At 53.3% G+C, this 26535-nt stretch overlaps 8 protein-coding genes across 8 annotated transcripts; 2 read left to right on the top strand and 6 right to left on the bottom strand.

Moving 5' to 3' along the window:
• Positions 1-1167: 1167 nt before the first annotated feature.
• SCP_1601750 (hypothetical protein) lies at positions 1168-2634 on the top strand (the record flags this gene model as incomplete). The annotated part of the gene is made up of 1 exon (XM_027764625.1): positions 1168-2634. The coding sequence occupies one exon, from the start codon at positions 1168-1170 to the stop codon at positions 2632-2634; it is 1467 nt and encodes a 488-aa protein (XP_027620426.1).
• A 464-nt stretch (positions 2635-3098) lies between these two features.
• SCP_1601740 (hypothetical protein) lies at positions 3099-4629 on the bottom strand (the record flags this gene model as incomplete). The annotated part of the gene is made up of 6 exons (XM_027764624.1): positions 3099-3358; positions 3409-3614; positions 3666-3797; positions 3850-4197; positions 4248-4541; positions 4589-4629. 6 exons carry the CDS (start codon positions 4627-4629, stop codon positions 3099-3101), a joined length of 1281 nt encoding a protein of 426 aa, XP_027620425.1.
• A 1443-nt stretch (positions 4630-6072) lies between these two features.
• Positions 6073-6231, bottom strand: SCP_1601730 (hypothetical protein; the record flags this gene model as incomplete). The annotated part of the gene is made up of 1 exon (XM_027764623.1): positions 6073-6231. One exon carries the CDS (start codon positions 6229-6231, stop codon positions 6073-6075), a length of 159 nt encoding a protein of 52 aa, XP_027620424.1.
• A 912-nt stretch (positions 6232-7143) lies between these two features.
• SCP_1601720 (hypothetical protein) lies at positions 7144-9610 on the bottom strand (the record flags this gene model as incomplete). The annotated part of the gene is made up of 2 exons (XM_027764622.1): positions 7144-9499; positions 9552-9610. 2 exons carry the CDS (start codon positions 9608-9610, stop codon positions 7144-7146), a joined length of 2415 nt encoding a protein of 804 aa, XP_027620423.1.
• Positions 9611-10627: 1017 nt separating this feature from the next.
• On the bottom strand, positions 10628-14267 carry SCP_1601710 (Putative endoplasmic reticulum metallopeptidase; the record flags this gene model as incomplete). The annotated part of the gene is made up of 17 exons (XM_027764621.1): positions 10628-10971; positions 11024-11183; positions 11242-11412; positions 11475-11714; positions 11772-12061; positions 12121-12532; positions 12585-12620; positions 12686-12727; positions 12779-12827; positions 12904-12960; positions 13010-13088; positions 13143-13168; positions 13228-13300; positions 13356-13597; positions 13791-14030; positions 14080-14104; positions 14162-14267. 17 exons carry the CDS (start codon positions 14265-14267, stop codon positions 10628-10630), a joined length of 2592 nt encoding a protein of 863 aa, XP_027620422.1.
• A 279-nt stretch (positions 14268-14546) lies between these two features.
• Positions 14547-16290, bottom strand: SCP_1601700 (hypothetical protein; the record flags this gene model as incomplete). Its single annotated transcript, XM_027764620.1, has 4 exons — positions 14547-14941; positions 14996-15903; positions 15952-16030; positions 16095-16290. The coding sequence occupies 4 exons, from the start codon at positions 16288-16290 to the stop codon at positions 14547-14549; spliced, it is 1578 nt and encodes a 525-aa protein (XP_027620421.1).
• A 606-nt stretch (positions 16291-16896) lies between these two features.
• Positions 16897-21437, bottom strand: SCP_1601690 (hypothetical protein; the record flags this gene model as incomplete). The annotated part of the gene is made up of 10 exons (XM_027764619.1): positions 16897-19232; positions 19289-19851; positions 19910-20003; positions 20062-20209; positions 20261-20345; positions 20415-20495; positions 20546-20763; positions 20819-21047; positions 21173-21306; positions 21387-21437. The coding sequence occupies 10 exons, from the start codon at positions 21435-21437 to the stop codon at positions 16897-16899; spliced, it is 3939 nt and encodes a 1312-aa protein (XP_027620420.1).
• A 1513-nt stretch (positions 21438-22950) lies between these two features.
• Positions 22951-24646, top strand: SCP_1601680 (MFS general substrate transporter; the record flags this gene model as incomplete). Its single annotated transcript, XM_027764618.1, has 6 exons — positions 22951-23453; positions 23508-23598; positions 23655-23931; positions 23988-24227; positions 24294-24335; positions 24402-24646. 6 exons carry the CDS (start codon positions 22951-22953, stop codon positions 24644-24646), a joined length of 1398 nt encoding a protein of 465 aa, XP_027620419.1.
• Between the last annotated feature and the right edge of the window lie 1889 nt (positions 24647-26535).

Here is a 26535-nt window from a genome sequence, read left to right as displayed (position 1 = left end):
GCCATCCGAAGTTCACGAAATAGAAAAATCAATGAGTTCACCGCAATATGACAACCTGGCCAGATATATTCAATGAGCGAATACTCGCTGTCATTGTGAGCAGTACGGCCGGCGTTCCGATTGCGCTATGCTCACGATTTTGTTATCGTTGTGGGGTATACGAAAATTGGTAAATCCTGCACGCACATGAAAGTATGCGCCTCAACAATGGGGACTTCACGTCTGTTCAACCAACAAGTCCTACGTCATTGAGAAATCGATATCCAATTTGATGGCCCACTCAGCGCATAGATGAAAGTGTGTTCCTCGCCATAAACGACACGCTGCGACACGAACAATACGAGAGTGAATCAAATGACTTATCGTCGTCGTGCTCTAGCATGCAATGTCTCTGATGGACGCAAATGCATGGCGCTATGTGTAGGAGCTTAATGTACTGGAGAACACGCCTGCAGCTGTAAGACAATTGCGTGTGCAGATCCTGTGGTCGGAAAAGCTTCAGGAATGGCCAGCGGAATAATTGGCGTATGATGGGAGTCACGGGCGGTGCTGGCACATTGACCAGGAAGCCATTCTTATTGTCTTGCGTCGACGGGGAGGTAGCGGAGAAAGAGGAAGGGCTTGTGCTAGAACGAGGACACCAGGAGTGTGGTATTTACGTTGTGGCCCAGAAGTTTGTAGTGGACAATAAGAAATGGCCCTGGCAGTCTCTGGGGTCCTCGGGAAGGATTAATCGCTGCTACACGGTCGTAATTTGGCTACCACCACCAGCGCTTTCGATATGTTTATAGGCGACATGTCAGAGCTATTGTCTGCTCGGGAGGCAGCCTCGCACTTTTGTTCCTTCAGACGGTCAAAAGGAGGCGGCTCTGCGGGTGGTATCTTCACCACCAGCTAGTCTAGTGCTCATCCTCTCATTACTTGTGCTTGGAACTCGATCAATTCTCTCGACCTCAACCTCTGTATCAATACATCTATCTCTGTATCCAACATTATATCCATATCCCCCATTTTGTGAGTATTTTATTTATCTTGACCGTTGAAGACCTACGGTTTCGCGGGGAACGTTTATCGTCGACTCTGATGAATCCATTGGCTCCGTCTCTCCTGCGCTCTCTTGTACTCACATTCTGCAATGTACTGACCGCTATTTTCTCTTCAGTGTCTATGTTCGCTTCACAAACAACGACCCCTGTATATTCGTTCCTCTCGCAGCCGCCGCCTCAGAAGAAGCGTCCTACGCAGCCCTTACCCTTGCTCCCCGTCACCGTTTGCCGTCGCCGTTCGGCGACCGTCTCGGCCGTCTCTGCCTGGGTTGCGACCGTACAGCCCGGTTCACCTGCGCCTTGCTCTCCCCCATTGTCCAGTCCCCGCCGCAGATCGTCCTTAACCCGCCGTTCTTCAGTGTCATCGCGCACCCGTCGCCCGTCTGTCGGATCTGGTCGTGTGCCCTCCGGCTCATTCTTGAACTTCTTTGACACCCCCACCACCGCGAGTATCACTCACATCACCCCCTCTGTTAAGGATTTCAAGCACGACGTTACCACAGTCGGGTACACCTCTGTCTTCGTCCGTCTCCCGACGCCCACGAGTCCCGCGTCTGCTATTCCTGAGAAGTTGCGCCCCGCTCCCGCGAAGGCTCACCGCACCCTAAAGCGTTTCCGTTCCCTCTCCGCACTCAGGCCGAGCCGTATTCGCGCAAAGCCCTCCTCCATGCCCCCCACGCCCCCACCTAAGCCCGCTCGCAATCAGGCGAGCGAGGCAGTGAAAAAGAGTAAGAAGGCCAAGTACGCCAAGTACCGCCCCCCTCCGCTCGCCGCGGAGCTCGCCCTCATGCAGTTCGCAGACGGCGGCAAGATGGAAGATAACATTCGCCGTTTTGCTGAAGCCCAGGCGCGCGCAGCGGGTGCCACTGTCGTCGACGGGAAGCTCGTCGGTGTCGGCGACTTTTTCCGCGACGGCGAGGGAGGCATTTGGCGCGACCAGGACGAGGAATGGGAGTACGCGCACCTCCTGGGCGGCGACGAGGCCCTGAACGAGGTTGGCTGGGTTCGTTTCGGGTCCGCATCCAGCGCGGCGGAGGACGAGCAGCGTAGGGAGAGCGTGTCGAGCGCTGACTCAGACCTTGACCCCCGCTACGCGATGCAGCCCGAGGAGCGCGACGATCTCGCCGTGTTCGGCGGCACGGTACACCCCAGTGCGTTGCGCAAACCCGGCATGTCGGTCCTCGCACTCCCCTCTCGTAGCCGCCGCTCCGCGAAGCATTTGCGCAAGCCAGAGTTCCTCCTCGACATCTTTCCAGTTCCAGATGCGGCTGCGGACTGCGTAGCATCTCACGGTGCACAGGGCAAGCCTCGCCGCCGCCCTGCACCCCTTACACTCACACCGCCGAGCCCAGCCTTCAAGTGCCCCACGAACCCGCTTGATGCGGATCAGGTCCGCAAAGATTTCATCGACTCGTCCTTCACTCCTACCCCTCCGCCCAAATCCAAGTTAGCAAACCCTGTACCTGCGCGCGTTGAGTCTCGCGTAGTTGTCCCTCCCAGGAAGACAGCGCCGAAGACCCCCATGAAGATGGATGTGCGCGGTTTACTACGGGCGATGGGCGGGAAGAAGGCCAGCGGTGATATCTAGATGGCGTTTGACATTGTGCGATTCGTTCCAAATCTGTCTTGTTGTAACTCACTTTTTGACTGCAATGCCTGCCTGTGACGTCTTCTGTATGACCTTGTTCTGTACACACTAAAGTAAACCAATCATATCTATAATAAAATATATACGGGTTCGACACTGCGAGCAGGTTCTAACGCCACTTAAAACTTTTATGTTGGCCTCTCTAGATGCCAGTGAGATCGACCACCCTCCAGACTTGCCGCAGACTCTTTTAGAACTTGACCAGCTTGGTGTGTACCGAGGTGAGATCTCCGTGTTTAGCTACGCATTCTTCGGCGAACCCCTCCAAGGTTGATCTCGGCTGCCAGAATTACTTATCGAAAATACGTTTCAATAGCAGTGATTTTCGCCTTGGCATTGCGCCGGCCATTTCTTTACTGAAAGTGAGTATCTCGCGCACTGATTAGAGGGGGGGATGACGCACCTCAGTTGTGACGCAGGTGCGACGCAAACCGCCGGTTCGTGAAGCTTCTAGAAAGCTGATCGATCCCGAGATGAATACTGTTCTCCTTCGGCGCGTGATACAGCTGTTCGAACGAAGACTGAGCTTCTGCCATATCTTGCTTGACAAGATATGCAGAACTCGGAGGTACGACAACTAGTGGAGTAAGATAGACGTCGGATCCGTCCGCCCTGGCTGCACCTTCGGAAGGCGTATGCGAAGTGTCTGCAAGTATGGCGGATGCTGGAAAGGTGGGTCCGTCAATTGTTGGAAGATCGTAAGGTCATCCTTACCAGAAGCTTCACCGAGAGAAGCGTCCGACGACAGCGTCTCCGAGCTGCTCGAAGATTCGTGCACAGAGGAGCAGTCAATCGGTGGCACCTCTTCGGTGTAAGTAGAGGTTTGAGATAGCGGAGAGTCATTAGCGATTCGTGGGTTTTTAACTGCTCTCGTCCACCTTCCATGAGCATTATTATCTGGATTAGTCTCAGGTAGACGACTGGCGGGAGTTCAGCTCGAGTCGTAGGTAAATCATAAGCACGATACGTACATGGGAGCCGGGATTTCGTATTCGCCCGGCAGCGATTCTGGCAGTGGTCCATCTGAAAACTCCTTGAAGAAGGATGTCCAATCTTGGATCGCACGACTATATGACAGTTTGAGCCCTTCTTCTGCATTCAGACTACGTAACCCAAATATGAGACGGTGAAAACCTGGAGCATCGAGAGACTGACCTTCGAAGTACCTCAATTAAACGAAGAAAGCTTTCGTACCAACATTCTGAACCCAGATCTTTCACAAGTCCCACTCTTACCCAACGTTGCACGCCAAACAGCGTAGCACTTGCAAGCATATCAATGCCTTCCAAGTCGATGCCGGCATCCACATGATCAACCGGCTCAACTTCCAAGAATCCGACATCATTGCGGGTATCTTCGATGAGCTGTACGATTACATCCAACAACTGACGGGCGATGTAACACTGAAGTGAATAGTTGTTCTCGACGCTCCAAAAATCGGGCATCTCCAGAATTCCTGCAAGGGAGCGAACGGCGGTTAGCTTCGAGAGCCCGGAATCCTCTCTGCATCTCTTCGTAATCAACGCGCGTAAGGGAGAATAGCCTGCGCTCACTTGCAAATTGAAATCAAACTTTCAACAACAGCACGCGATGAATGAAGGAGACGGCCGAGTTTGCGCGGCCTGACAGCTTCTAGCGTGTTTGCAATGGCATTTGGAAAGAGGCAGAATATAGCAAATTTGCGAAAGAATTCCCATTCATGGGTGCGATTACGCTCAGGCACGCTCCAAAGGTTGTCCACTCGTGTGTCGACGTGGCGGACGAATAGAGCTCTAAGGCCAGGAAAGCGAGTGGTCAACGATATGATGCTTTTAAACGCGTCTAATTGAACTTCAGGAGATTCTTTCCTGTTTCGCGATCAGGATAGAAAGGGGGATTGCACTCGCATGCTCACAGACAAGCATAATTTATCAGCTTCAGACAATGTTTCTCCATCCTACGAACATTTGGCGGGACTTTACCCACTGGCGACCTACGTGCATTGTATAGTTGCTCAAGCACGTCATAGCGCTCGAAACGGTCTCCAAAGGCCTTCTCTATGCGACGGCTCGTAGCTCGAGGACCAAAGCCCAGTCGATGAGCCAAGTGACCAGCACTTGAACGAAGGGTTATTTCGCAGCTTTGACACACTCTGCGAATGCGTGAGGCAGCTCCTCGAGACGAGGAGTGGATTGCCATGTCTAGGGAATTGGCTAGGGGACGCTTCCGTCATATGCAAATGGATTTACAAGTAGACAAATTCATCTGCGCGGAAATAGAGCACTGCACGGTACCACATGTTGTTGCCTGCAAGCGTTACGCTTGGGAACGTGCCCCTGAGCACTGTAGGACATTCCATGCAGCGCTGCATGACGCATTCCTCGTTCCTAATGCGCAACATGGGGAGTAGGCGTTGTTGCGCAGGTACACGCCTCGGAAGGTTTAGCTCTGTTGGAAAGTGGGGCTAGCTGGCGGCGCAAGAAAAGTCTTGTATTGGCGGACTTGGCGGCCATAGTTGTCGAGGTAGACAAGTGAGCGATGTAGAATTTTACTGACGGGGAAAGGCAGCATGTGAAGGCGACGATTTCGTCCTTGTGCCAGGCATTGCAGACCATGACGGGAGGCGAACGACGATGTTGGAGCGTAACGCCATGCGGAGCAAATGTGTCTGGGACCCAATGTGCAGTCAGCAGGATGTTGGGGTGGATACGTCAGAAATGCCAGTGTCGATGTTGCGTTCAAGGGCATTGTTTAAGGGGCAGCGATACGACTCGTCGAAATCATAGCTCACCATTTGCAATAGATGTCATGCGAATTATCCAAAAAGAGCACTGTGAGAGTAGGATCTACCGTAACCTAAAACCCGATGAACAGCCTCCCTGTAGCCTCCCACTGTCTTCAGCTTGAGGGTATTTGAAGATAACTCCATCTACCTACAGTGAACGAGAGTTGTATACTGGCATCAAGTGAGAGCGTTGTAGAAGTCTGGTAGAAGTCTGATCTAGATTCAGATGACTCATCGCTTCGCTACTCGTCTGAGTCCCGGCAGTGTCCGGGCTTCCGTGCCACTTCCGTAGTACCACATTTCCGGGAACTTCGACGAGTAAAAACCAGACTAGGCGATCATATGGATATGCATGGCGACACACAACCAAATTGACACTTGCGTCATGCAAACGCGTAGTTTCTTTGGCTCATGTCCTTTAGGACGATCATATTATTCACGCCGTCCTCGTTGGTGGAATGCGAGATTTTTCCGTACGTTTATCCGAACTGTCTTCAACGGCCTTGTTACGACCAATTTGTCCCTCACTAGATGCAGAGCGGAGGGTCAGGCATGCTTGCAATTTCAGTCAGTGCCTTATCCGCCTTCGCAGGATCCCCAAGGTTGCCGTCAGATTATTGGAGGGCCTCCAACATCTTCCTGAAAGCCATGTCGGGCGAGGAGGAGCCCTGGTAACCAGGATGCACGGGTACGCTAGCGGTGGATCCGTTTAATGCAGTTTCGATGCTTCGGAGCTCGACGATGATACCCTTGATGTTCCATTCTGGGAGCATCTCTGTCGCAAACGAAGGCCTTGACAGCTTTGAATACATAACGGTGAGCTCGTGAGCGAGCTTTAAATTCCTTTTATGACAAATCGCGCTGATGTTACGGCACTGTAGAATCCAAGCGTCTGTTTGCTGCACCAGCTCAGCGAAGAGACATTTACCGCTCGGCCTCCATGTCTTGCCGGGTTAACGTCTCTCAGAAATTTGGGAGCCTAATTCATGCCATCAACCCGATGTCGAGTTGAAGTTCACTCAGTTACTCCGTAATGTGAACTGGTCCCCATGACAGAACCGTGCATCCGACCCGCTTCCTCAGGTGTATCTTCGATCTCGCACCTCCAGTGCAAAACTTGCGTTGTTCACTACCACTTCCAGTCGACCAAAGTGTTTCTTTACTGTCTCAAATGCGGTCAAAAGCTGGGATGATGTTTACTTCTTGACGAATGGCGCACGGACTTCTGAACTTCCGCCTTCTGGCCGAATGCCAGCACCACCTCTAGGATGCGTTCCAACCATGGGAGGTACCTGTGCCTGTAATGTACGTCGTCGGTAAGCGATCCCTCTTCCAGATTACGAACCAAGGCCAGAGGAAACGTAGTATTGAACCAGATTTTGACGAGATCCCGAGACGATTTTGGCGGCCATTGTGCTTGCACGCAGCTATGTTCGGCTGACATATTTATATAGACACCACGGAGCATCAAATCACACATCGCGACAGTTGACTGACTTGTAGCTTACGATTTCGATATAGCCGGCGATTCAGAACACATGTACACTCTTCAGAGGTTTAGAACTCCGTCTCAGATCGGCCAGTGAGTGGTACAGTTCGGTGTGATATTGGTTGTCGAGTAAAAACTGGGTATGGGTGCGATTCTAATAACAATGGTATACAATGCCCCTTTCACAGATTGCATGTTAAGAAGTCTTGGATGATCCTTCAACGTTCGAAGCCACCCGGACAGGTACAACCCTCGGAAAAATGAGTCGTACCTCCCTCATTCGCTCTTCAGACAGGTTGAGTCTTTTGCAAGACTGCTGCAACTCGTACCCGTTCTTCTTCAATTGCTCGAAGTGGTGATGGGCGAGCTCGAGATCCCGCTCAATCTTCGCAAGCTCTCCTTTCGGATCAGCGCCTTTCAACCGCGATTTCAATACATGTTTGATGCATTGGAGCTTCTGGATGTGATTTTGAAACGCGGAGGCCCTAGCTTTGAGTTCAGTAAATCCGATTTCAACGTAATCCACTGTCGGCGGAGGTGGAGCACCCGCAAGGGTACCTTGATCACAACCTTCGGAATTGACTTGCTCCCATTGCGAAGGAACGGCAGAAGAACGGGGTAGGGTATAGGCACCGTGGCCAGACTGGGGCACGACGCGGACCAACACAGGTCCTTGAGGGGGCTGCTGCTTTTTGGGGCGTGGAGGGCGGGTGCGGCGAGGTTTTGTACTCGCAGCCGGAGTCTGGACTTCATCCCCTTGACTGCGGGTCGTCTGACGCCGTCGCTGTTGAGGCGGAGGAAGGGTAGAGGGTCCAGCGACGGGGATTTCGTCGTGGAAGGACTGCCCGCCTGTCTGTTTCTGAGGCCGAGAGGTAGGGGCTGCAAAGTGAACGAGGGGGTCGTTATCCAGTGTAGTCGCAAACCGAGCGTTATCCTCCTGTTCATCGACACACTGTCGTTTCGGTCCTCGAGCGGTGGGGGTATCAATAATCAGGGTACTCGGACCGTGAACGTTATTTACTTGTTCATACTGCCGCCTCTTCCCTTTATTAGTGGTGTGCGTCGATGGGGTTGGGGTATCTGTGTAAGGGGCACTTGGGCCCTGAATGTTGTCCATATGCTCGCCGGCACACTGTCGTTCATCCCCTCGAGTAACGGTTATGGAGGAGCTGAGGGTATAATTGGGAAAACTGGGGGTATCCAGGATGTGACTGAGGGCATCCATGAGATCGGGGTCCATGTCCATGAAGAGACTGTCTATATTAAAGGGACTGGGAGTATCCGTACGGGGCACATCCAGGGTATCCAGAATCTGTATATTGTCGAATTGCTTTGGTTCCTGTTGATGAGTAGCAGGAAGTGCCGGGATCTCGGCGTCAAATGTGGTCGAACACGGAGCCCTTTCTACGTGCGGGTCGACATGTTGCCGCTCTCTCCCTCGGGAAGAGGAGCCGGGGGTATCTGTCGATGGAATGTTTTGAGCCTGGGTGATGTCCACTTGCTCGGCAATACGTGGTCGTTTCGTCCTCCGACCAGAGGTGCTGGGGATGACGGAAGTGTTGGTGATCGGATCCTGCACGCTGTACACTTGGTCATCAACATGGGCTCGTTTCTTACCTCGAGCAACGGAACTGAGCGTATCGGCAGTAGAAACAATTGGAACCTGGATACTGTAGTCGAGGTCGAGTCGCGCTCGTTTCTTCTCTCGACCAGAGGAGCTGGAAATACGGGTAGGAAGAATGGTTGAATCCTGGACGCCGTACACTTCGGCATCGACACGTGCTCTTTCCTTCCCTCGAGTAGAGGAGAGAGGAATTTCGGGGAGAATGGTTGGAGGCGGGACATCGTCCACCGGGTCATCGATACGCGCTCGTTTCGTTCCTCGTGTAGAGGAGCTGGGTATATCGGGGGTGAGGATAGTTGGGCCCTGGTTATCGACTCGCGCTCGTTTGCTCCCTCGCGCAGTCGTGGGTATATGGCCAGCGGTGTAAAGCATAGTCCCCCCCTGACCATCGTCCAGTTGCACGTCAGCATATTTTCGCTTCTGTCCTCGAGCAGCAGTCGTTGTGGAGGAGCTGGAGGTGGTCGGAAGCGGACACTGAATGTCGCTCACTTGCTCGCCAACATGCTGTTCATGCTGATGACTAGAGGGAAAAGGGATGTTGGGATGTATACGATGTTCACCTCCCCCCGAATTTTGCCGAAAATAATCAAACCGGCGAAATATATCCGGCGTTATCTCTGGGGTTTTAAGATACGCTTTCTCGTGCGGTCGCATGTACTTGAGAGACAGAGATTGATCTAGCATATCTGACCTAGGCCGTTTGGTTCGTGGTTTTGGAGGAGGCTGCAGCGGTTCCGGCGCTTGGTATTGTGGCGTTGGTCGAGGAGGGTGTCGGGTCAGTGATGCAGTCGGTAACCACGGCGAGTCGTCCACTACGTACTGTGGAATTAGCTGAGAATGATGGTGGATCCGGGATCCGACAAAACGCTGCGTGGATTCGGCAGCACCGCGCTGTGGCGTGGGCTGAGAGTGATTCACGAATCTCGCTCTGAAAATAAAAATTAGCACAGGCGACCTTCATTGACCAAAGGGCCACTCACGTAACGTTGAAAGCACCGAGGGCCGTTGGAGAGGATGGTCGCAAAGCGTGTGGGGACATGGTAGCAAACAGGACGAGGTTAGTGAGCAGAATGGTCATCAGAGGCCCTAAATACAATAATACCCGGCTATGCTGTGAGCTCGCTTTGATTGGGACGGTTACAGCGCCACCTGGGAGACAGCATCTTAGCAAAAGCGTTGCGGCTGCCATCAAAGCAACGCTCCTCCAAATCGGGACCGCATGACTGTGTTCGCCGCTCATAGAAAGAGTCAGAGTCAAACGGCGGTTTGACTCTGACTCTTTCTATGAGCGGGCTACAGTCGTCCCAGTGAAAAAAAGGGCAATACTGTATTCGAGTAGAGGTTGAGTGTTCATAATGTTCATAAGTACTCTCCGGCGATGGCCCTATCCGGGAAAGCCGGAATGTGTCAGATCTGAGATCTATGGAGGTCTTGTGCCCGTCGATAGCTCCTTTTGTATTAGGGCGTATATGCAACCGGGCGCCAATTCTTCCTGGGCTAATCAGAAGGCGACGTTAGCCAAAAATTTCCTTTCTTGGATTCCTTAGCTACAGAACAGAAGATCGCCTCGAAGCCGAAGATTTTGCTCTTGTACTCCTCCTCACAAAAGGAAATTTCGGTTCCGCGCTTTGGAGGGCTTGAACTGACATAAGGACGTCTAACGGGATCAATATTGCTGGGCAACTCTGATATTTCTACTCACACCTGCAATGGCCACTGCAGAGGGCTGACGAAGTCGGTACAGCAAGGATCATATCGTTAGGCCCCTAGGCGAAAAAATCGTGCACAGTGGCCCTTTGGGCGGTCTGCAAAAAAAAGCTCTTGATAGGCGGTACCTTAGCCTTCGCATCTCGCCGGCATCTGGACGCGAGCGGCGGCCCAGGCGGCGCGACTTGGTGGCACCACGGTGCACGGTGGCGCCACCACCCACCTGGATTTCCGGAGCGTTTGATTTCGCAGTCCGCGCTGTGAACTGATTTTTTTGGAGGGGCTTATCCATATGATCTTTTCTGTAAAGCCAGTCAACGCTCTAGACATAGAGATAGCATGTCACGTCCTATACCACAGCTACACCGCCAACACCGCCTATCAAGAGAGTATCCACCGTCCCAGCCATCTCTTTCTCAATCCAAGCATCAAACTCCTCAAACAATACCATTGCTCGTCCGCCCTCCGCCTTCTCTGCCTTCTTCCCCGGCCACATGGCCTTTTCGTGAATACCGACGAAGTCTACCCTCAAGCCAGCCTTGGCGTCTGCGCCTGGAGGCAGTTTAATTACTAGGTCGACAGTCCAGGTATCGTGCCCATAGAACGACGCCTCCTTGATATGATGACGCGCATACTCGTCGGGAGGGTTATCGTCCAGGTTCCACTTCAGTACGTGGGCATCAAAAACAATTGCTACAACGGATTTCACGTGAGAGATCAAGCGAATCATTGCACATCCACGTACCAGTCCATATGATACCTGGATGGTTGATAACGAGAGTGAGACTTCTAGTGCCGGCCGCTGCATCTATGGTATCATTGGCAGCAGTTATAGTGAAGTCGTGCTCCGGAGCAACCAGATAATCAGGTTTGAGAGGAAGGTCGAACTTGTATGGCGTCAAGAACTAGGATTGGGGAAAATAATCGCTAGGTGGAGTCGCTAGAGTTGCTTTGCACACTTACCTCAGAGAAGGGATACATGGACTCCCAGTAATTGCTCCAGCTGTTTAAAATCACCGATGTGGGATCCATGCCTTCTACACCGAAGTCGCGCGCGATACTCTGAGCAAGAACGTCGAAGCCAGGTGCACCGTCGGCTGCAGCGACATGTAGATGTTGCTCCTCACTCGTCACCTGAATGACTGAGATCAATTCTATTTTTCATGTCCATCCCCATGCTATATTCATGCACTTACGTTCTCCATATGTATCACAAACAAGCGCTTTTGGTGCATAGCGTCGAACGGCGACCTCATCGAGAAGGCGACCATCATCACTGCTGTCAGCACCGACATGAGGATCACCATCCGCGCTAACATACGATGGCTGAAACGGTGCACGAAGGGGATGGCGAGCGGAAGAGAATATCCGCCTGTGAAGGCCACGATAGACGCGATAATGTGTTCTGCAGGGGCTTCTTGGCCCATACGTCCTGTCTGAGATACACGGTCATCAGTTATCGAATCCCGTAGGACTGGCACTGACCGACTTACCAGGGGGACGAACACATCGAGCGTGATGCAGAATATCTGAGTACCAACCATTAGAGGATTTAACTGGCCAATCAGATAGCTCCATAAAGAAATATCATCCTTCGAATTGGTTACGAAGGCATTGAGGACTAGTGCCGCGCAGTATCCAACACACGACAAGAAGTATAATGCCGATGAGCCGATACCGACGAATTGCAAGGCACACGTAAGGAACGATTGCAACAGCAACACCGATGAGAATACGGTTCGCTCTGGTACCCGACCTACGAGCAGCTGAGACGCAAGGCCCCCTAATCAAACATCGAACTGTCAGATGGATGGTCCGGACTGTGTTTTAATGATAACCTACCTGCAAGAGCCGCAGGTCCATACAGTGCAACGCAGGACCATTCCGAGGAGAACCAGCTCATTCCCTTGCCAAGAACCAGCCGCATGACGACAGCCACAACATTTGCACCAACGAGAGAGCCCACAAATGCGCTAGAGACAGCCAAGATACCTTTGGCGTGCTCACCCAGCAAGCCTTTTCCCTTCTTCAGGGCAGGAGCAGGGTCGACATACGTCACTTTGGCAAGAATGAGCGAGGTTACGAGCATGGCCAGGTATATGGTGTTAGCGGTGCGGAATGAATAGAGGTAGAAATATCCGAGGTACTGGAAGAAGACCGTCGTTGGACGGGTGTAGCCTTCTGTTAAGGTGGGAAGAGGAGACTCCGGGGAAGAGAGATACAGAAGCAGCGCAAGGACGTTCTCTCCCATGTGCTAAGTATCCATGTCAACTCAGAAACAGATGACAGCGTACAGCATTAGATACCTGAGTAACACCAGGCTCTATGTTCTCTACCAAATCCTGGTGTGACTTTGTCAATCTACCGACCAACGGAAAGAGGTCGGCATAGAGGCGAAGAGACGTACGTTGCGCATGTGATAGAGGTAACTGTTGCTGACAATGGCTATCTGTGATTTGCTCAGTGATACCAAGGCAGCTGGAAGAATAAATTCACTCACATCTAAACCAGTAACATTCAAGTACTGCTCAAACTGTCGGAAGTCTGTACTGTAGTGTGGGAATGCTTAATTTGTAGTTGCGACTATCCGCTCCTTCGCAGCAAGAGGGCTAACAGGATACTCACTCGGATAGAATTATTCCGGAGCTGAAGACTTCGCTTGCAATAATGGTGCCAAATGGTCTGAAGACAAAATGAGGAACATGACCGCGACACCTGATTGGCATATCACCTTGGTACGTAGGAGTACGCCCGTATCATCTGCTCTGAGGTCGCTTGGAAAAGCATCTCTTGGCCAGTTGTACCAGCAGCTGCGAAAATAGTCAGCGGCACGGCTGGCGCATGCGGACTAAATGGCAAAGCACCTTCAAGATTGATAAATGCCCGAACGCTAGCAGAGACGCAGTTGAGCATTCGGAATACAACAACGATTTCATGGAGCCCACTGACGTCTTAGCGACGGGATGCTGAGTAGCGAATAGATGCGATCCATCCTGCAAGCTCTCCTCTGCATTGTTGAACACTACGATAGTCCGAACAATCAACGGAGGTGTGACAAAGGGCTGATCGCTACGCACAAAATATGATGGCGTGTTTGGGCTCCCAATCTGGGGTGTTCACTAGCACACGCACGCACTCCATCATAATACCTACAGAAATCGCATCGTCCGCACCGCCAGGAGAAGGCAGAGTGCTGTCGACGTGCGAATTCACCAGGACGGCATGTTCTTTCCCAGCAGGAGTCCCGTCCGAGACACGGATTATTACGTTAGTAAGGTCTACATACGTCTTGTACAATCGCCTGCCCATCATATCAAACCTAATAGAACTTTCAGTTCTGTGCGTACACGCGGGAAACATGGTGACCTGTGCTGGCACTCGTCAAGCCTGGCCGGCATACCTGCGCAACATTTCTACTGGCTGTAAACAGCAGAAAGTTTATGAGAGACTCCAACAGGCCGAGACGGGAAGCAAGACAGGTCACACAAGTAGGGAGGAAATTGAGCACACACCGGTGACTCCCGCTGCCCTGTTGGTGCCAAACCTCACATTGAAGTCTTCGCCCAGGGTGCACGCGGAGCACCTCCTCGCATTGCGCGTGCAGCAACTCAGCCTGTTGCAGCATCCACGCGTCCCCGAGTGCATGTTCACGCGTGCCGACAGTGCGGTAGCCTATGTCCTCCGAAAGATATTTCGCGTGTGCAAGGGCATTCGCCTCGGATATCTGAGGTAGACCAGTAATGGGGTTTACTCTGGAGCGCGTCGTTACCTGTGCAGAGATTCAAGCACTAGCTCACGTACGGGTCGGTGATCGGCTCGGGGAGAGCTGCAGAAAGAGGTCATTGCCATAAGTGCGGCCCCATGCAGAGGGCGCAGCACTGACCGTAGTTGAGCTTGAAGGAATAAAATGGAACAAGAAGAAGAGGTGCAAGACATAAGAGTGAGCGAACGGGTCCCCAGCGTGGGCGAGGGCCCAGTGGTGTGCTCATGGTGGTTGGCAGGCAAGTCCAGACTACGGAAACATTCGCAAAACCGCATTTCGGATGCACATATTACATATACATCATGGTATCATACGTTTTCTCAGGGTATATATCGAATGGTGGAGAACAACCAACCGGAATCGCGTTGTGACAAATTCACTGCGAGACTAATGCAAGACAATTTCGCCACCTCACTCCACCTTCCCGAAGCCATGTTGTGATAAACATTGAGTGTGTAAAACACGCCGAAATCTCGTTCTCCCGGAAAAACGTGATGGAATCTTGTCAGGCGTCCCCGTCTTCCGCACCACCTCCCCTCCTTCTTCGGCTCTTCACCGCTTCTCTGTGGCGTCTCTTCCACCCGCTCGTGAGCTCTCCACGCGTCTCTTCCCACCGTTTGTGGATTTCTTCCGCCGAATCGGTGCGGTAAAACCACGTGCGCCAATTCGTCGCGTCAAACGCGTCGCCTGTCCGCCCTCGGGCACGATCGCGCTCGTCCAGCGGGAAAGGGAAGAAGAGCGGTCGCCTGGTATCGAACACGGACTGCGCCCCAGCAGCTGGTGACACGGTCGCAACAGGTTGGGGAACTGGCCGTGCTTGTGGTTCTGCAGTGAGCTGCAGATCGACTTCGTCATCCAGCTCGAGATCGAGGTCGAGATGACCCAGTAGCGAGAAGCCGGCTGAAAGGGAGTACAATATAAGATATATCATCATAGTAGTCTTACGGCGCATACCATCTTCTTCGCGAGGCGCGAACAGATCTTTAAGCTTCGCACTCTGCGCTGACACAGGAGTAGGCAGTTCTTCGTGCGGTTGCACGCGTTCTACACGGAATGAAACTGCCTTGTCCACATGCATGTGGTTTTCCTCAATGTCTTCAGCTTGCATGTCCGCAGGGCGGGCATGGTCATCTAGATCGCCATCAGAATCGACACTTTCCTGATCGCCCCATTCGTCGTCTCCTCGGCCACCGAAAAGCACCTGGAGTAACCCGAGCGACTTCTTCGTTTCTTGCACCAAATCGTTTTCATCTCCCACATTTGCGCGCGTCTTTTGTGCTGCGGGCTTCGGAGAGAAGGGTGGCGATAGAGTTGCTTCCTGCAGAAGGCTCGGTGGATACTCTTCAGCACCCATCACCTCATCCCCACTGTCTGTTTCATCATCATCATCATCACTCTCCTCATCATTGCTGCTCTCTTCCAGTCCTCGTTCGGTCTCACGTAGAGCTGGGGGCCGCTGCCCTACGTCGAGGGTCGCCCCAGTGTCTAGGAACACGCCCTTGAGGTGCAGCGAACCCCACTTCGTCGGATCAATTGTACGCCTCCTTGCGCGCGTCGGCGGGTTCTTCACGCGTTTCTTCTGTGTCCGTTCCTTCTGCGGTTTTCTACCTTTCTCTGCAGACACTATTTTAGGTAGTTGGTCCGGTAGGGGATGCTCTGGCCGCATTCTGATGGGCCGGATGAGCCGGCCGAGGGATGTAACTCGCCAGCCTGGGCGAGACGCTGCATTCCCTGGAGTGACGAGGGACATGTCTTGCGCATGAACACCATGCACGCCACGCGGCAGGCGGCGACGCTTGTGGGGAGGTCCCGCAGGCGAGTCTGACGCCGCACGCTTGAGGGTCTCGTTCTCCTTCAGGATTCTGCGTATATTTAGCTCATAAATTGTGCAGTACGGCGCATCTACGCACCTCTCGCGGAAGTCTAGTTTCGCCTCACCGATGCGCAACTTCGTGCCTTTCCAGGTGACACCACTGAGTGTATTCATACCTTGTTACGCGCGACCGAAACAGTTCGTCAAAATGCTTCACAGCCACGCTTGGAAAAAGCTCACATCTAGCTAGCTTGGGCTTTGTCGTCTCCAGAGTCACGTAGCCGAATTTGCGAGGCAGGCCAACGGCATCCAACACACCGAAACCATCCACGGCCTTAACGGCCCCGAACGACGATAAACGCTGTGTGAGGTCGGCGGGTGTGATGGCGGGTGTGAGCCCAGAAACATGGAGTCGTTTGACGATCGGTTCATCCATTCAGCGGGTCTTTGAAGATTCAAAATTTTGTACGGCCAGCACTATGTAAGCACGTCGACAAAATCACTCAGATATCTCCAGTGGTCACAGTATTAGGTTGAGCCCAAGTCATACTTCGTCTCTCGCGCCGCAAGGGGTAATAATTTATTATGCACCGGCAAAATCAACTAATCACTGGATGCAATTTCTAATAACTTGGGAAGACTATGCAAAAGTTATTTGAAAGATAGAGTGAATAAATTTAGTGTAAGTTGCACCGCTTAGGAGAGACTTATCTGAAAGTTATCCTAGAAATGGAAAACTTATTATGAAGTTATTTCTACTTTAGGATAGGTTTCAAATAACTTTCAGATAAGTCCCTTGTGAGCCATGCCACTTACACTAAACTTATTCACTCTATCTTTCAAATAACATTTACATACTCTCGCCAACTTATTGGAAATTGCATCCAGTGAATCTGGGCGGGGACTACATAATTTCGTCGCGTTTCACTAGGTGGGTGCAGCGAGTCGACGAGGATGAAGAGCACAATAAGTTAATACATCGTCGACACACTCACTATAACCGTGATACATATCTAATAGCTAGCCTAACATCCGAGCATGTCTATCTTCCCTGAATCGAATCTATAAACTCTGCCGAATCCAGGATCTGGAAATGATTATAGTGGGTCGTAATGATCCGCGCTTCAGGGAACACCTGGCAGAGGCCATATGACTCCCAACCCATCCTCTGGGATACAGGGATGAAGGAAAGGTACCCGTTCGTCGCAATGTATGCTGTAATCGGCGCATCGACGGAGCCCATCCACTCCGCAAGAGCTTCGCGCATCGCGACAATCGTGAGAGGCTCGTCAGGAGGCAGTAAGCTCAAAATGAACTCGTAGATGCCCGTGTTGAGGCTCTTGAAGGTGGCATACCAGCCCCGCACATGAGGTGGTCCGTCCAGGCCGTTCGCGGTATCCTCCCAGTCCTGCGCAGCTTTATGGCGCACGGGAGAGTCGTCTGCTCTGTACAGCTCGAGCATTGAATCGAGCAAGCGCCGTATCATGGCTGGGCCCGGAGACCGCATTGACACTGTTTCTTCGTCAGGCTCGATCAACGGAGACACAAATAAGAGAGGAGAATGGTCCAAGAAACACAGCTCCCCGACAGTGTCGCCGCTTTCTTCGATTAGGTGTGCCATCATGAGAGCAATTGTAGAGCTAGCGCAGAAGGCCCCGATGCGATACGGCCCTTTTGGCTGAGCCTCTCTGACCTGCTCAAGGTAAAACGCGGCCCACGCCTTAATCGAGTGCGTAGGGGTATCCGGCGTCGTCTGCAGGGCCCACAACGACGTGGAGAACTTCTCCTGGATGGAGATGAATGGAAGGATGCTACCGCTTGCGCCGTGAATGAGGATAAGCGGGGTGTCTCCGAGGTCAACGAGCTTAACCAGTGCCTGTCCTTCCTTGTGCAGCATGTCATCCCACTTGTAGAACGTCCCTACAGGAGCGGCTTGTGCAGGAGCCACACTCTGCTTTGAAGCCTCAGCCAGACGCTCAATGTCCGATAGGCTCAAGTTGTTGAGCAATTGCATCTGGGATATCACGAGGAATGGTCGGAGTGCGAACGCCAGGCGTCCTGCACCTAAAGAGTCCATGCCGTAAGAAGTGAAGGGAACATCGGGTGAAAAGTCTGTAGGAATCCGGTCGAGCGATTGCAAGACGACGGTGCGGAGGGTATCGCGAGTGTTCTCAGGTGACAGCGAAGGCTGCGGCGACGGACTGATTTTCATAACTTCTTTTGAGCGCGCGCGCATCTTAGAGCCGACACCGTCGAGACGCTTGCGCCATGGCCCACATTGCTTCTGCAAAGTACGAGAGTGTCCTGGACGGTACGGAATGTACTCTTTCATAAACGGATATGAGGGCAAGTTGAGAGAAGGAGAGTTAGCCGCCTGCGAATTTAGTTTGTGGAAATCGACGGAGTCGTGCCCCAACACGATCAGCTGACCCAGGGCAGACAACAGCATTGTTTCCTCCTGGCACTGCTCCAGCTCCCTTGTACGACGCATGGGACAGACGACGGATGTGATGGGAGCGCCCAATTCCTGCAGGTACAGCGACAGTACCGGGTGGGGGCTGACCTCCACGAACGATGAGGTAGGAAAGGTAGTAATGATGCCAATGATCGCCTGTGCAAATTGGACAGGGCTTCTGCAGTTGAGCCAAAAATATTCTTCGGTGAAGCAGTCGAGGACTGCTCCCATGGTGGCCGAGTACGTGGCGATGGCCGGCTTGTGCGCACCTGGATATCGGGCGAACACGTCGGCGACCAACGAACGATACTTATCCTCGCATACGTCGACAAGGCTCGAATGGATTGCAGCATCAGTCTGAAGCCTGCGAGCAAACAGCCCACGGGCATTGGCTACTTCGACCGCGTTCTCCACAAGATGCACGTGTCCAGCAACAGCGACCGCGCAGGGAGAATTAAAACCAGCAATCTCCAGCACTCCCCAGTCCCCGACGGACTTGCGGACGTCTTTAATGACATCGCGGGCTTGCTCGGGAGTGCATGCGAGTGCGGCCATCGTACCATCCTCCACCTCCACCAGTGTCAATGCACGGCCCTGAGCAATTGCCAGCTCTATCGCCATGCTCTTAGAGCCGGCGCCAGAGGCATACAGCAGCGGCGTCTCTCCCACGGAGTGGCCAACAAGAACGTCCGGACGGAGACCGAGGCTGCAGAGCAGATCAAACAGAGCGATCTGGAGCATCGTGAGCGTGGGGTATATTGTGGAGATTGGCCACGTTGAGGGCAGGGCTTCCGCCGCACCGACGTCCGCGAAGAGGCCCGTCTGATCTATTAATGAGATGCCGGTAATCTCTCTATGGCATTGATCTAACTCTAGGATTGTATCACGGAAGACTTTGAACCTCTGGAAGAGTTGACGTCCCACTAACGTCCAGCTGTCAGGTAAAGCACGACAGAAACATATACGTAGACCAACTTACTGTTAATATGTTGAGGTCCTTGGCCTGAAAAGACAAACACGATCGGCGGAGAAATCTGGGGGGAAAGCGAGGGCGAAGGAAATCTGATCGACGACGGTTGCGGCCCGGCCTGCGCAACCGCAAACGTCCGCCACGTCATCTGCCTGGCACGCCGACCATACACAGTAGAGGTCGACGCCAACTCGTGTGGATGAGAATCCGCCAATGCGGCTAACGAATCGGCAACAGCTCTTGCAGACCTCGGCGAAAGGCCTCCAGCGACAAACAACACAGGTCCAGTAACATTCGTCGCTTCCTCGCTGGCATGTTTTGGCGCCACACTCTGCAGAACGACGTGGCCGTTACTACCCCCGATGCTGTAGCTCGACATTGAAATTAGGAGCTTTCCAGAAGCCGAGCGGGCAGTGACGGGCGTCGGCTCCGTAGGCACACGGAGCTTGTATTGGTCCCATGGGATATTGGGGTGGCGTGCGACGAGGTTAACATTGGGGGGCACTAAACCTGTCTCGAGGATGGAGCAAACTTTGCACAACGACGCTAAGAATGCCGCGACATGCAGGTGCCTGGTTGTTGATGAGTAAATGTACGATGATCAAGATAGCATGAGATGAGGCAACTTACCCAATATTACCCTTCACGCTGCCAACGAGCAGGTTCTCGTCTCTCCCAAATTGTTCGCCGACCCAAGTGCTCTCGACGAGGTCGTCGGGAGTTCCTGTTATTACGTAAGAAATAATAAGTTTAAATAACAAAAATAGTTCGTATTGACAAACCCATCGCGTGCATCTCGACATAGTCGACGTCTTGCGGATCGCAAGCGGTGCCCTGATATGCCCGACGCATGGCGTTCACCTGCGCGTTGGCACTGAGGGTATCATCGAGCGCCGCCGCGCCCGATGCGGCCACGCCGGTTCCCAGGATCTGGACGGCGGGTCAACTTGGGAAGTGAGAGCCGGCGGGACTAATACTCACATTCCCATAAACGTAGTCACCGTCGCGAACAGCATCGTCGTAAGGCTTCAGCACAATGGCCACCGCGCCTTCGCCCTTCACGAACCTAAACACAACATGGCATGATCAGTGTCAATTCATCTCGAATTTATAAAAAATATAAAAGACAACATACCCGTCCGCGGAAGCATCAAATGGCTTACACTTCCTGTCTTCCGCCAGAAAGTCTTCGGGGAAGTGCACGAAGTCGGCCAACCTGCACGATGATCAGCGCGCCTATCTCGATTACATAACAAGGCGAGGTACCTGAGGTTCAGCTGGCACCCCGCGACGACAGCAGCTTCACATTCACCGGCACGGAGCGCCTGCACGGCGAAGTGCAGTGCAAGCATACTGGAACTGCATGTCGCATCTAGGGGGATTGCTGGTCCACGCAGGTCCAGATGCGCAGAAATTGCGTTGGCAATCATGCACGACACGGCGGGCAGGGGCCGGACTGCGCCAGAGCTGGAATCCAACAAGTCCTGCCACTCATCGTCAGCAGTGCCACAACAGAAATGTGATAGGACGCCGACGCACCGGATCTAACGGCGAATCTTGGGCGGTCCCGGCGGCAAAGCAGGCGACGTTGCGACCGCGGTAGGCAATACCGGCATCGAGGAGGGAGAGGAAGGCGAGCTCGATAAGCTTGCGCGTGCTGAGCGCCATCGCACGCGCGTCTTCGGCGGAGACGGAGAACTCGGCATGGTCGAAGAACGCAATGTCTTTGAGGAACGTGCCGCGAGTGTTCAGTACACCGTCCGCCAATCTGAGCCACGAAACCAAGGTCAGAATTTCGAAGGTTGGTTGAAGGCGAAGTGGAAGGCGAGATGGGAGAATGCGAGTCAGAATATAGAAGCCGGCATCGTCGTGCCAAAGAAGGAGCTTGCTCACGAATCTATAGTGAAGCGGTCCTTCGGGATGTCTTCGTATGCTTCTTCCTTATTCAAAAGGAATTCGCGGAGGCTCTTGTAATCTAGGTTGCTCTGGGAAAGACTTCCACCAGGTAGATCCGCAGAGATGCCAACCTGGGCGATCGCAGACACAGCGACGATCGTGATAGAAGTGAGAAGGTTATCTGTGGTGCACACGCGTAAGGTAAGCGTACTATGGCGATGGCCCGCTTCTCGAGCGAGTAAGACTGGGAGCCGGTGGACATGACGAAGGTCCCAAGGAGGAGGAATAATGATGGCGCGATCCATCGCCGTACCTTCCTTTATACGCAACCCGTGTATCGGAGTGTGGGGCATCTGCATGAGAGCAGACCGGATGAATTAGGCGAGCATCAGAAATGGGTTCAACGCAAGTTCTCTAAACCGCGATCCGTGAATCAGGGGAGGTAACAGAGGTCCGTGCTTCACGCAGGGCCTCCCACCCCATCCCACTCTGAATATCCCGCGCTAGCTTGTTTAGGACATTTACGATATGATACCTGCCCTCGCCTAGGAGTAGGACATGTACTACATGACGGTGTCGCCTCTGTCAGGAGGAGCTGATAAGCCCTCGAGCACACGGCGCACAATCAAGAACACCCCGAGGGAGATTGACGTAGACATGACGGGTGCTCCCAAGGCCGGATGAAGCCACATGAAATGACAGACGCGACTAGAGGAGCCTGCCTGCGTGCATTGGCTGCAGTAAACCCAAATGTGCACACGATCTGCTAAAAATGAACGATTTCTACTGAAAAATGGACACTGAAAACTCAAAAGTTTCAGAGATACGATTGCATTGTCATCGCGAGAGCAAAGTACGTACTTGTTCGAAGTGAACTGATACGCTCCGAGAAGTGCAGATACTGCGCGCCGACGCTGGTGATGTGGCAAGGTCTGGTAGAAGGGCAGAGACTAGAAGCTAGTCTCGTACCCAGGGGTCCATCGAATCTCCCTCAGGGGATTGGGTAGCTTTCTGGGTACGAGACTAGGGAGGTCTTCTTTCGCTTGACAACCGGGTCGGGTTCACGATGGACGTGGGATGGCTAGAACACAAATGGTATCAAGATGACTTCAAAAGAATGAGTAAAAGTGTCAAGAAGACTGCTGTCGCTCCGAGCACAGCGAAAGATCGATGGATCGGACTGAGGCCATGACACATTTCGGAAGTGGAAACGTACTTACTTACTCTTGCAAGGACATTGAGGCGTTGTAAATGACCGCGTCTTGATAGTTCGACCGGCCACTCCAGGGGACTTTGCGTCAGATGAATATTTGAGTGGAAACACACGCCTGTCCCACCTCCAAACCTGTAGCGATGGGTGCCGGTGCGGCGCGTACGACCCTCGTGAGTCGCATCGCCGACTCCGACACACTCTGGAGTGATTTCCAAAACCATAGGGAAAGGTGCAATTTAGGTTTTCGGATTATTTTGAGACAAATATGGCCGATAAGGGTTAAGTAACCGACCGGTTATCCGGAGCCAATGAGAAAATAAGATGATCGGGAGGCAGGAGCCAATGAGATCAGTGATGGATTAACAATATCCGACAAGATTGTTGACAGTCGGAGCGCCCGAACGTCAAGCAGTGAGGAAGGACGCGGCTCTTGTGTGCACCTCCCACCTGACTTCATGACTAAATTCTGCACGGCACGCGTACGATATGTTTCGCAGTGCGGCTGTTTGCTGTCGCAGGCTGTCAGCACACCCGACTGCGACATACCTGGTCCATTCTCCTCATGTCCTCCCAACCCCTCCACCGAGCCCCAGGGTCAATGAGCAGCGATACCTCTCCCAAAGCAGAGACCGAAGATGTTTCCAAGGAAGAGGGAAAGACCATAGCCGACGTCGAGGTCGATACGTCGACTCCGAGTGCCGAACAGGCGGCCCTCGACCAGCCCCCCGACGGCGGCCTTCACGCCTGGATGACCGTCGCCGCCACTTGGCTTATTAGTTTCATGAGTTTCGGCATCGCCACCTTCTGGGGTGTCTTCCAGGATGCCTACACCGCCAATGCCAATTCCCGCTTTCACAACGTCGGCTTGTTCAGGCTCGGCTTCGTCGGTGGATGCGGCATGGGCTTTGGCTTCTCCGTCGGTCCTTTCTCCAACATCATTATCACCAAGTTCGGTGTTCATGCGTCCATTCTCCTCGGTGTGATCCTGATCTCCGTCGCCTTCGAGTTGGCATCCATCTCGACCCAGTACTGGCAGCTCCTGCTCTCACAAGGAATAATGTTTGGGTCAGTATATGCACGCGCAGAGTCGATCACTCTCACCTGAACATGTCTTGCTAGTATCGGAATTTCCTTCTGCTGGATCCCCGCAATCTCACTGCCATCGCAGTGGTTTGCTAAGCGACGCAGTCTCGCGACAGGGATAGCAAGTGTGAGTTCTCCCTAGCATCAGGCTCGTAGATTTCTTCTGAACCTGCCTGGTTGTAGTCCGGAACCGGTATCAGTGCAGTCGTCCTCTCACCCGTAGTACAGGTTATTATCGACCGCGCCTCGATACCTTGGGCCCTGCGCTTCATCGGGTTTCTGACTTTTGCTTGCGGTCTCGCGGGAGTTGCACTCGTGCGCCAGCGCCCGGTCGCCAAGAAGTTCGTGCAGTACAAGGTCTTCGACCTGTCCGTGCTGAAGGTCCCCGGGTATCCGCTCTACCTCGTCTTCTGCTTCATGCAGTTCTTCGGCTACGTCACTCCGCTATTCTTCATTCCCAGTGAGTCGCCCGCCACCCAGCCGAGCGGTCCGCTAACTCCCCTTGCTTGGTGTAAGGCTACTGCACTGCGATCGGCCTGTCGGCGACCAAAGCGTCTGGAGTCCTGTCTGTGACCACGGCATGCAACTCGATCGGCCGGATTATTGCCGGCCAAATGGCAGACCTCGTCGGACCTATCAACGTCCTCATCGTGTTCCACATCATGACCGGCCTCATGTGCATCTTCATCTGGCTTTTCGCGAAGAGCCTCGGGGTTATAATGGTGTTCGCTATCCTGTGGGGCCTTTGGAGCGGACGTAAGTGCACACTGACTTATCGTTCCCTGATAGCGGCATGCTAACGCTCAACCTCCCGTTTTCCAGCGTACTGGCCGCTGTCCGTCCCGACTGCCGCCAAGATCGTCGGTAAGTCCCAGCTCCGTTATCCAATTTATGTGCCCCTGGTGCTGACTTATCTGTCTTTGCACATAGGCATGGAGAAGCTCGGTTCAGCGGCGGCAATCCAGTTCCTGATGAACGTCATCCCACCCATCTTCGCTGTGCCCATCGGGTCGAAAATCATCTCAGACACGGCAGCGAGTATGGGAGTGAGCGCAGACTCGGGCGACGCGTATCGCTACCTCATTGTGTGGTGCGCGCTTATGCCCATCGCGTCCGCGCTGGTGCTCGTGCCCGTGCGCCTTGTATTTAGCAAAAGGCTTTTAGCGAAGGTGTAGCGGGTAGTTAATGTAGAACGGATTGGAATGGAGCCCTGGATTGAGTATAGTACTCACTTGTAAAGTAATGTCCTCGCAATTGCACCGATCTCCTCTAGAGTTTTGAGCACGCCTGCCCGCCGCTCGGGCCAGCGAGTAGATCGAGCGTCGAGATCGTCAGCGTCTTGCGCAACGCACGTGATGCCCGCTGTTGTCCGACACTTCGCTGTCGACGACGACAGGCCTCTTCAGAGTCGCACTCCCGAATCTTTGTCCAGTCTTGAACTCGTCGCTGCATGTCGTCCATGCATGTTCTGAACATACCTGCGAGTACGAACTCCGCGCGGATATATATCCAGCGTAGCCTATGTTGCGCCATCGCGCTGGCATATTGCTAGTCGTCCCGGGCCCGGCCGTGTTGCGCCATCGCTGCAGGCCAGCACGCCACTCCGAGTCTCCCTCCCGGTCTCGGTGGATCTGCACGATCCTGGTGGCACCGGCCAATTGCGCGAGATCTCTTGAACATAGTCACCGATGCGGTGGTACGTACGTTAGATCGGGCTGTTGATCCCGCGAAGCTTTTGGCAGGCGTTGAGTAGTTCGTCGTGCACCGCTGCCGGGTGGGCGCCTAATGCGCTCTCTGACGGTGCCCGACGCCCTGCGCCACTGCTCTTGTTTGGGACGTGGCGGGACTGAGGCCTGATGCCTTACTCAGGGTGTCTGTGCCTGCTTGACATCAGGCTTCTATGCACTTGCTTTTGTGATTGACATGTCGAATTCGGAAATCGGAAATCGAGTCGGGAGGGCCGGGGCATCGATGCTGCGCTATTCCCGTTGACGGTGCAAAGGTCCGGAGAGTCATGCAAACACAAGGCTAACGTTCATCGATAGGCCACCCGTTGAACAGCTTTGTCTTGGCGGGCTTTCCGACTGCCTAACTGCCTAGCAGCCAGGTAAGGCGCGGCCGAGCAGGGGCTGGGGCCTTAGTCCTTCGACACCATGTGGGCTTCCACTTCTCGAGTTGATACGATCTAACGCCTTGACACTGGTCGTCCAGTATCACCGCGTGCTTTACTAATACTACGTCTCTCACTGGTTCAGCACGCCATCATGTACACGCTCTAGAGTGTCCTAATTACTAGAGACCGTTTGAAGTCCGTCACTACAACCGTGTTTGAAGCAGCATGTATACAGTCACCCCATGACCATCCACGGTTGCCTTTGTGGAGCAACCTAATTTTCGCTTCTTACATGCTGTGAGAATGATGCGACTGCAGTCTCCTCCCGACTCTACTCGTTACCCTCGGGGCGCACATTCAAACACCAGGTGCTACGTCAGGGCGGACGGGTCGATGCTTCCACTATTAATGTGATAAACACTGAATCCTGGGCACGACTCTTGTCGCGGCGTAAGTCATACCTCCGGCCGCCGCCATCAATTACTCATTGTTCAGTCTCCTCTAAACATGTCGCACTGATAACCTCGCGTAGACGCCACTGTGCATGTGTTCCGTTCGGCGTCGCCAGTGACATCTTGTGCTGACGCCTGCACTCGCACCAATGATCGGTGTGGGGCTAGGCGAGGGTTTTGACGTCCACTAGAAAGATTTCCGTCCGGCAGTGTGACGCTACGGCACCCCCGAGCTCTGCACGGAATACGACCGGTCGCTCACGTGCCTCACCAAGACCAATGGATATCTCGTCACCTCGCAGTGGCGGTGAGGGCACCCAAACGAGGCGACGCCGCAGATGGCTCTAGCGATGTTGCATGGTTTGGTCATCGCAAAGGTTATTCGTAGCGTGCTTTTGGACTCAGAAGTACGTGATCGTTTAGCTAGCGCTGATCGTAGGTCTCAAACCATCACAATCATGCACGCCCCTCTGACTCTAGGACAGGATTCGTTGCACGG

The sequence above is a fragment of the Sparassis crispa genome (assembly GCF_003851025.1).
Source record: "Sparassis crispa DNA, contig_000015F, whole genome shotgun sequence".
NCBI lineage: Eukaryota > Fungi > Basidiomycota > Agaricomycetes > Polyporales > Sparassidaceae > Sparassis > Sparassis crispa.
Note: the sequence above shows the minus strand (reverse complement) of the source record. Positions and strands in the feature narration are given on the sequence as shown.